Below are 9,592 nucleotides of genomic sequence, written 5' to 3' on the forward strand. Positions count from 1 at the left end.
TGCCGTCACACAGGTGGTATTGCCGTCACACAGGTGGTAGCCGTCACACAGGTGGTATGCAGTCACACAGGTGGTATGCAGTCACCACAGGTGGTATGCAGTCACACAGGTGTTATGCCGTCACACAGGTGGTATGCCGTCACACAGGTGGTATGCAGTCACACAGGTGGTATGCAGTCACACAGGTGGTATGCAGTCACACAGGTGGTATGCCGTCACACAGGTGGTATGCCGTCACACAGGTGGTTATGCCGTCACACAGGTGGTATGCCGTCACACAGGTGGTATGCAGTCACACAGGTGGTATGCAGTCACACAGGTGGTATGCCGTCACACAGGTGGTATGCAGTCACACAGGTGTATGCCGTCACACAGGTGGTATGCCGTCACACAGGTGGGATGCCGTCACACAGGTGGGATGCCGTCACACAGGTGGTATGCAGTCACACAGGTGGTATGCTGTCACACAGGTGGTATGCCGTCACACAGGTGGTATGCAATCCACACAGGTGGTATGCCGTCACACAGGGTCGGTGGTATGCCGTCACGACAGGTGGTATGCCGTCACACAGGTGGTATGCCGTCACACCGGTGGTATGCCGTCACACAGGTGGTATGCAGTCACACAGGTGGTATGCAGTCACACAGGTGGTATGCCGTCACAACAGGTGGTTATGCCGTCACACAGGTGGTATGCAGTCACACAGGTGGTATGCCGTCACACAGGTGGTATGCCGTCACACAGGTGGTATGCAGTCACACAGGTGGTATGCAGTCACACAGGTGGTATGCAGTCACACAGGTGGTATGCAGTCACACAGGTGGTATGCCGTCACACAGGTGGTATGCAGTCACACAGGTGGTATGCCGTCACACAGGTGGTATGCCGTCACACAGGTGGTATGCAGTCACACAGGTGGTATGCAGTCACACAGGTGGTATGCAGTCACACAGGTGGTATGCAGTCACACAGGTGGTATGCAGTCACACAGGTGGTATGCAGTCACACAGGTGGTATGCAGTCACACAGGTGGTATGCAGTCACACAGGTGGTATCGTCACACAGGTGGTATGCAGTCACACAGGTGGTATGCCGTCACACAGGTGGTATGCCGTCACACAGGTGGTATGCAGTCACACAGGTGGTATGCAGTCACACAGGTGGTATGCAGTCACACAGGTGGTATGCCGTCACACAGGTGGTATGCAGTCACACAGGTGGTATGCCGTCACACAGGTGGTATGCCGTCACACAGGTGGTATGCCGTCACGATTTCAGCGCTATATTATAAATAAAATACACATTTTAACTTCAAATAAAATGATTGAATTATAAATAAAAGAGCTAAATATTTTCAACATAAATTAACCAAAACATTTGAAAAAATATAACTATTAAATGGTTAATAATGTAGATATAACTAGTTAATAATGTAGATATAACTAGTTAATAATGTAGATATAACTAGTTAATAATGTAGATATAACTAGTTAATAACTGTAGATGTAACTAGTTCATAATGTAGATGTAACTAGTTAATAATGTAGATGTACCTAGTTAATAATGTAGATATAACTAGTTAATAATGTAGATATAACTAGTTAATAATGTAGATATAACTAGTTAATAATGTAGATGTAACTAGTTCATAATGTAGATGTAACTAGTTAATAATGTAAGATTAACTAGTTAATAATGTAGATATAACTAGTTAATAATGTAGATATAACTAGTTAATAATGTAGATATAACTAGTTAATGGTTAATAATGTAGATATAACTAGTTAATAATGTAGATGTAACTAGTTAATAATGTAGATATAACTAGTTAATGGTTAATAATGTAGATATAAACTAGTTAATGGTTAATAATGTAGATATAACTAGTTAATAATGTAGATATAACTAGTTAATAATGTAGATATAACTAGTTAATAATGTAGATATAACTAGTTAATAATGTAGATATAACTAGTTAATAATGTAGAATATAACTAGTTAATAATGTTAGATATAACTAGTTAATAATGTAGATATAACTAGTTAATAATGTAGATATAACTAGTTAATAATGTAGATATAACTAGTTAATAATGTAGATATAACTAGTTAATAATGTAGATATAACTAGTTAATAATGTAGATATAACTAGTTAATAATGTAGGTATAACTAGTTAATGGTTAATAATGTAGATATAACTAGTTAATAATGTAGATGTAACTAGTTAATAATGTAGATATAACTAGTTAATAATGTAGATATAACTAGTTAATAATGTAGATATAACTAGTTAATAATGTAGATATAACTAGTTAATAATGTAGATGTAACTAGTTCATAATGTAGATATAACTAGTTAATAATGTAGATATAACTAGTTAATAATGTAGATATAACTAGTTAATAATGTAGATATAACTAGTTAATAATGTAGATATAACTAGTTAATAATGTAGATATAACTAGTTAATAATGTAGATATAACTAGTTAATAATGTAGATATAACTAGTTAATAATGTAGATGTAACTAGTTCATAATGTAGATATAACTAGTAATAATGTAGATATAACTAGTTAATAATGTAGATAAACTAGTTAATAATGTAGATATAACTAGTTAATAATGTAGATATAACTAGTTAATAATGTAGATATAACTAGTTAATAATGTAGATATAACTAGTTAATAATGTAGATATAACTAGTTAATAATGTAGATGTAACTAGTTCATAATGTAGATATAACTAGTTAATAATGTAGATATAACTAGTTAATACTGTAGATATAACTAGTTAATAATGTAGATATAACTAGTTAATAATGTAGATATAACTAGTTAATAATGTACCTATAACTAGTTAATAATGCTAGATATAACTAGTTAATAATGTAGATATAACTAGTTAATAATGTAGATTATAACTAGTTAATAATGTAGATATAACTAGTTAAATAATGTGCATATAACTGGTTAATGATGTTTCAATGGCGTTGTCTCATTGATCTCAGAGAACCTCAGTGCTGCCTGCTCCTCTCTACACCCAGCTGACTTTCTCCCTCTGGACCCCACTCAGGAGATCATCTTCCCACCAGAGCTGATGGTAGATACACTAACACATCAACACACACGAGGGGTTAACACAAACACATACCTTACCCCCTCTCTCTCTGTTTATCTCTTTCACTACCTCTCTGTTCATCACTCTCTCTGTCTCTCTTTCTCTCTCTTTCTCTCTCTTTCTCTCTCCCTCTGTTCATCTCTCTCTCTCTCTCACTCTTTCTCTCTTTCTCTCTCTCTCTCTCTCTCTCTCTCTCTCTCTCTCTCTCTCTCTCTCTCTCTTTCTCTCTCAATTCAATTCAATTCAAGGGCTTTATTGGCATGGGAAACATATGTTTACATTGCCAACAGCAAGTGAAATAGATAAACAAGGTAAACTTTAAATAATATAGACATTTCAAATGTAATACTACACATAACTGGTTAATATACACACATATTATTAGTAACAATGTGCAAGTAGTTGAAGTATGAATGGGAAAATAAACATATAAATATAGGTTGTATTTGTACAGTGTTGTTTGTGCTCCACTGGTTTCCCTTAATTCATGGCAACGGGCCACACATCTTGCTGCTGTGACGGCACACTACACTATTTCTCAAAACAGATATAGTAGTTTATCAATGTTTGATTTGTGTAATCTGAGGGAAATATGTGTATCTAATGTGGTCATACATTTGGCAGGAGGTTAAGAATTGTAGCTCTGTTTCCATCTCATTTTGTGGGCAGTCTCGGCACATAGCTTTTAATCTCTTGAGAGCCAGGTCTGCCTACGGCGGCCTTTCTCAATCGCAAGGCTATGCTCGCTGAGTCTGTACATAGTCAAGGCTTTTCTTAATTTGGGGTCAGTCAAAGTGGTCAGGTATTCTGCCACTGTCTACTCTCTTTTCTAGTTTGCTTTGTTTTTTTGGTTGATTATTTCCACTGTGTCAAATAGTTATTTTTGGTTTCTCATAATTTTGTTGAGTCTAAATGTGTTTCTCTCTTGGGGTTCTGTGGGGTCTGTTTGTGTTTGTGAACAGAGCCACAAAACCAGCTGGCTGAGGGGAATTTCTCTATGTTCATCTCTCTGTAGGGGAGGGCTTTGTGGTGGAATATGTGGGCATCGCTTCCTTTTAGGTGGATGTAGAATTTAACATCTCTTTTCTTTATGTTGATAACTAATGAGTATAGTCCTAATTCTGCTCTGCCTGCATTGTTTGGGGTTTTGCATTGATGCAAAGTATATTCTTTGCTGAATTCTGCATGCTGAGTCTGAATTGTTTTTTACCCTCCATTTTGAATTCTTGTTTGGTGAGCGGACCCCAGACCTCACAACCATAAAGGGCAATGGGTTTGATAATGGATTTAAGTATTTTTAGCCAGATCCTAATTGGTATGTCAAATTTTATGTTCCTTTTGATGGCATAGAAGGCCCTTCTTGCTTTGTCTCTTAGATTATTCATAGCCTTGAGGAAGTTACCTGTGGTGTTGATATTTAGGTTGATTTGTAATTATTTTTGGGCAACAGTGACTAGAGAGAATTTGTAGTCTTGTCTATTTTACCTTTTTTGGGACACTATTATTTTTGTCTTACTGAGATTCACAGTCAGGGCCCAGGTCTGACAGAATCTGTCCAGAAGATCTAGGTACTGCCTTAGACTCTTCTGGTTTGGCGACAGAAGCATCAGATCATTTGCAAACAAATGGGGCGGCAGGGTAGCCTAGTGGGTAGAGCGTTGGACTAGTAACCAGAAGGTTGCAAGTTCAAATCCCTGAGCTGACAATCTGTCACTCTGCCCCTGAACAGGCAGTTAACCCACTGTTCCTAGGCCGTCATTGAAAATTTGAATTTGTTCTTAACTCACTTGCCAAGTTAAAACAGTAGGCATTTTATTTCAGAATCCAGTAGGGTGAGGCCGGGTGCTGCAGACAGTTCTAGTGCCCTCGATAATTCATTGATATATATATGTTGAAGAGTGTGGGGCTCAAGCTGCATCCCTGTCTCACCCCAAGGCACTGAGGAAAGAATTCTGGGTGTTTCTTGCCAATTCTAACTGCACACTTGTTTGTGTACATACACTACCATTCAAAAGTTTGGGGCCACTTAGAAATGTCCTTGTTTTTTAAACAAAAGCACAAAAAAAATGGTCCGTTAAAATAACATCAAATTGATCAGACATTGTTAATTAAATCTTCTTCGGGATTGGTGTCCCTTCCACGGAACTGTTGAGCTAACATAGGCTAATGTGATTAGCATGAGGTTGAGCTAACATAGGCTAATGTGATTAGCATGAGGTTGAGCTAACATAGGCTAATGTGATTAGCATGAGGTTGAGCTAACATAGGCTAATGTGATTAGCATGAGGTTGAGCTAACATAGGCTAATGTGATTAGCATGAGGTTGAGCTAACATAGGCTAATGTGATTAGCATGAGGTTGTAAGTAAGAAGAACATTTCCCAGGAGATAGACATATCTGATATTGGCAGAAAGCTTAAATTATTGTTAATCTAACTGCACTGTCCAATTTACAGTAGCTATTACAGTGAAATAATGCAATGCTATTGTTTGAGGAGAGCGCACAATTTTGGGCAGCTACAACATTTTGGACAGAAATGCATGGTTCATTGGATCAGTCTTAAATGCTGCACATACACTGCTGCCATCTAGTGGCCAAAATCTAGATTTCACCTGGGCTGGAATAGTACACTATGGCCCTAACTCAAAGATGGTCCATAAATCAAATCAAATCAATCAAATGTATTTATATAGCCCTTCGTACATCAGCTGATATCTCAAAGTGCTGTACAGAAACCCAGCCTAAAACCCCAAACAGCAAGCAATGCAGGTGTAGAAGCACGGTGGCTAGGAAAAACTCCCTAGAAAGGCCAAAACCTAGGAAGAAACCTAGAGAGGAACCAGGCTATGTGGGGTGGCCAGTCCTCTTCTGGCTGTGCCGGGTGGAGATTATAACAGAACATGGCCAAGATGTTCAAATGTTCATAAATGACCGGCATGGTCGAATAATAATAAGGCAGAACAGTTGAAACTGGAGCAGCAGCACAGTCAGGTGGAAGTTGAAACTGGAGCAGCAGCATGGCCAGGTGGACTGGGGACAGCAAGGAGTCATCATGTCAGGTAGTCCTGGGGCATGGTCCTAGGGCTCAGGTCAGTTGAAACTGGAACAGCAGCATGGCCAGGTGGACTGGGGACAGCAAGGAGTCATCATGTCAGGTAGTCCTGGGGCATGGTCCTAGGGCTCAGGTCCTCCGAGAGAGAGAAAGAAAGAGAGAAGGAGAGAATTAGAGAACGCACACTTAGATTCACACAGGACACCGAATAGGACAGGAGAAGTACTCCAGATATAACAAACTGACCCCAGCCCCCCGACACATAAACTACTGCAGCATAAATACTGGAGGCTGAGACAGGAGGGGTCAGGAGACACTGTGGCCCCATCTGACACCCCCGGACAGGGCCAAACAGGAAGGATATAACCCCACCCACTTTGCCAAAGCACAGCCCCCACACCACTAGAGGGATATCTTCAACCGCCAACTTACCATCCTGAGACAAGGCTGAGTATAGCCCACAAAGATCTCCGCCACGGCACAACCCAAGGGGGGGGCGCCAACCCAGACAGGATGACCACAGCAGTGAATCAACCCACTCAGGTGACGCACCCCCTCCAGGGACGGCATGAGAGAGCCCCAGCAAGCCAGTGACTCAGCCCCTGTAATAGGGTTAGAGGCAGAGAATCCCAGTGGAAAGAGGGGAACAGGCCAGGCAGAGACAGCAAGGGCGGTTCGTTGCTCCAGAGCCTTTCCGTTCACCTTCCCACTCCTGGGCCAGACTACACTCAATCATATGACCCACTGAAGAGATGAGTCTTCAGTAAAGACTTAAAGGTTGAGACCGAGTTTGCGTCTCTGACATGGGTAGGCAGACCGTTCCATAAAAATGGAGCTCTATAGGAGAAATTCTAGGGACAATTAGGAGGCCTGCGTCTTGTGACCGTAGCGTACGTGTAGGTATGTACGGCAGGACCAAATCAGAGAGATAGGTAGGAGCAAGCACATGTAATGCTTTGTAGGTTAGCAGTAAAACCTTGAAATCAGCCCTTGCTTTGACAGGAAGCCAGTGTAGAGAGGCTAGCACTGGAGTAATATGATCAAATTTTTTGGTTCTAGTCAGGATTCTAGCAGTCGTATTTAGCACTAACTGAAGTTTATTTAGTGCTATATCCGGGTAGCCGGAAAATAGAGCATTGCAGTAGTCTAACCTAGAAGTGACAAAAGCATGGATAAATATTTCTGCATCATTTTTGGACAGAAAGTTTCAGATTTTTGCAATGTTACGTAGATGGAAAAAAGCTGTCCTCGAAATGGTCTTGATATGTTCTTCAAAAGAGAGATCAGGGTCCAGAGTAACGCCGAGGTCCTTCACAGTTTTATTTGAGACGACTGTACAACCATTAAGATTAATTGTCAGATTCAACAGAAGATCTCTTTGTTTCTTGGGACCTAGAACAAGCATCTCTGTTTTGTCCGAGTTTAATAGTAGAAAGTTTGCAGCCATCCACTTCCTTATGTCTGAAACACATGCTTCTAGCGAGGGCAATTTTGGGGCTTCACCATGTTTCATTGAAATGTACAGCTGTGTGTCATCCGCATAGCAGTGAAAGTTTACATTATGTTTCGAATAACATCCCCAAGAGGTAAAATATATAGTGAAAACAATAAAAACCTATTGTTTTTTTTCTTTGTATTACCTTTTACCAGATCTAATGTTTTTATATTCTCCGACATTCCTTTCACATTTCCACAAAACTCAAAGTGTTTCCTTTCAAATGGTACCAAGAATATGCATATCCTTGCTTCAGGGCCTGAGCTACAGCAAGTTACATTTGGCTTTGTCTTTTTAGGCCAAAATTGAAAAAAGGGGAGGAGTTGTTGTTTAAATGTTTAAATGACTATGTACATAACGAACATGAGTTGATATGCTAGGCAACGTTCTGTGCCATGGTGCGGGTGTTAACTGCATGTCCAGCAGCGGGGGATGTGTGTGCCCAGGTCAACAGCCGATCTCTCACCCCTGTAGGGACGTAGATGATCTCTGGAGGTAGTGGGTTCCCTCTCCAGAGTGTAGATGCTCTCTGGAGGTAGTGGGTTCCCTCTCCAGAGCCTTGGGGATGTCCACATCTACGTCACAAAACACGAGGCCAACAATTCGGTAAGACTGATTGATGGGCTGCAGGACACTCACAGGACCCTTCACCAACGTGGAACCACAGGGTGCGGGAAAGCAGATCCTCCGACATCCTGGTTCCCAGGTAGTGATTCTCATCTTTGACCAGGAGATGGAGTTGGAGCCATGCGAGGCCGAGGATGACTTTGTGTACGGGTGCAGGGATGTTGAGGATGGGAAGGCTTTCCTGGTGCTTGGGTCCAACGGTGAGGGTGAGTGGTGCTGTGACGTGCGTAATAGTGCCGGACCCAAATGGTCGTATATCCAGGGCTTGGGACTGGAAAAGGAGAAGAGAGCGGGTATGAAGTTAAAGTTCAGTGAGGAAGTGTGGGCCTGGTCAATAAAGTTCCCCACGGCACCGGAGTCCACTAGAGCTGTAGAAGAGACTTGAGTGCCAGCCAGACAGTGAAATGGGAACCAGAAAGGGTTTGGGCAGAAAACGATGAAAATGGAATACTCACGCCTACCGTGGGAGAGGTAAGATCATGTGGCCACCCCACTGCTCTAGTGGACCCATTGTTCAGACGCACTGGGCATCAGGGAAGCTGGGAACCAGGATGTGAGAGAGGGAAGGTACTTGGCCGCCCTTATTGAACATTTCAATAAGATTTTTCTACGGCCGGCTTTCCACCTGGCTACCCCTACCCTGGTCAACAGCCCTGCACCCCCCACAGCAACTTGCCCAAGCCTCCCCCATTTCTCCGTCATGCAAATCCAGATAGCTGATGTTCTGAAAGAGTTGCAAAATCTGTACCCCTACAAATCAGCTGGGCTAGAAAATCTGCTCTAGTGGACCCATTGTTCAGATGCACTGGACATCAGGGAAGTTCCCCTCCTGGCTGCAATAGGGACAGAGTGACAGCTATCTCAGATGACGCTGGTCTGCCGCGAAGAGGTGTGTGGCCCCTACCTCCATGGGTTTAGGCTCTGCCTCAGGACAGTGGTGAGGTGGACACCAGCGCTCCCGAAGAAGGTTATCTAAACGGATGGCCATCGAGATGAGAGCGTCTAAGGACATGTTGTCATCCCAACATGCCAACTCCGTCTGGACCTCCTCACGTAGTCCAATGCAGAATCGACCCGTGAGAGCCGGCTCATTCCATCCACCGGAGGCTGCCACAGTCTGTAAGGTGAGGGCATACTCCTCAGAGGTTTGGGCACCCTTCTGGAGTTGGAATAGTTGCTTGCCTCCCTCTCTGCCCTCTGGAGGATGTTCGAAGACCGCCCTGAACAGAGCCATGAACCTCTCAGAGGAACCCAGCTCCTCCTCTCCTATGTCCCAGACGGCTGTAGCCCACTC

At 42.3% G+C, this 9,592-nt stretch overlaps 1 protein-coding gene across 4 annotated transcripts in view; it reads left to right on the forward strand.

Moving 5' to 3' along the window:
* xdh (xanthine dehydrogenase) overlaps nucleotides 1-9,592 on the forward strand; it is a gene marked incomplete in the record, with an annotated part of 66,860 nt that overhangs the window by 22,923 nt on the left and 34,345 nt on the right. For all 4 annotated transcript variants that reach the window (XM_031829284.1, XM_031829280.1, XM_031829283.1 and 1 more), the window contains 1 exon segment: nucleotides 3,015-3,106. In XM_031829284.1, the coding sequence (XP_031685144.1) occupies nucleotides 3,104-3,106 (3 nt within the window).

Source organism: Oncorhynchus kisutch, linkage group LG7 (assembly GCF_002021735.2).
Source record: "Oncorhynchus kisutch isolate 150728-3 linkage group LG7, Okis_V2, whole genome shotgun sequence".
In the NCBI taxonomy this organism is placed as follows: domain Eukaryota; kingdom Metazoa; phylum Chordata; class Actinopteri; order Salmoniformes; family Salmonidae; genus Oncorhynchus; species Oncorhynchus kisutch.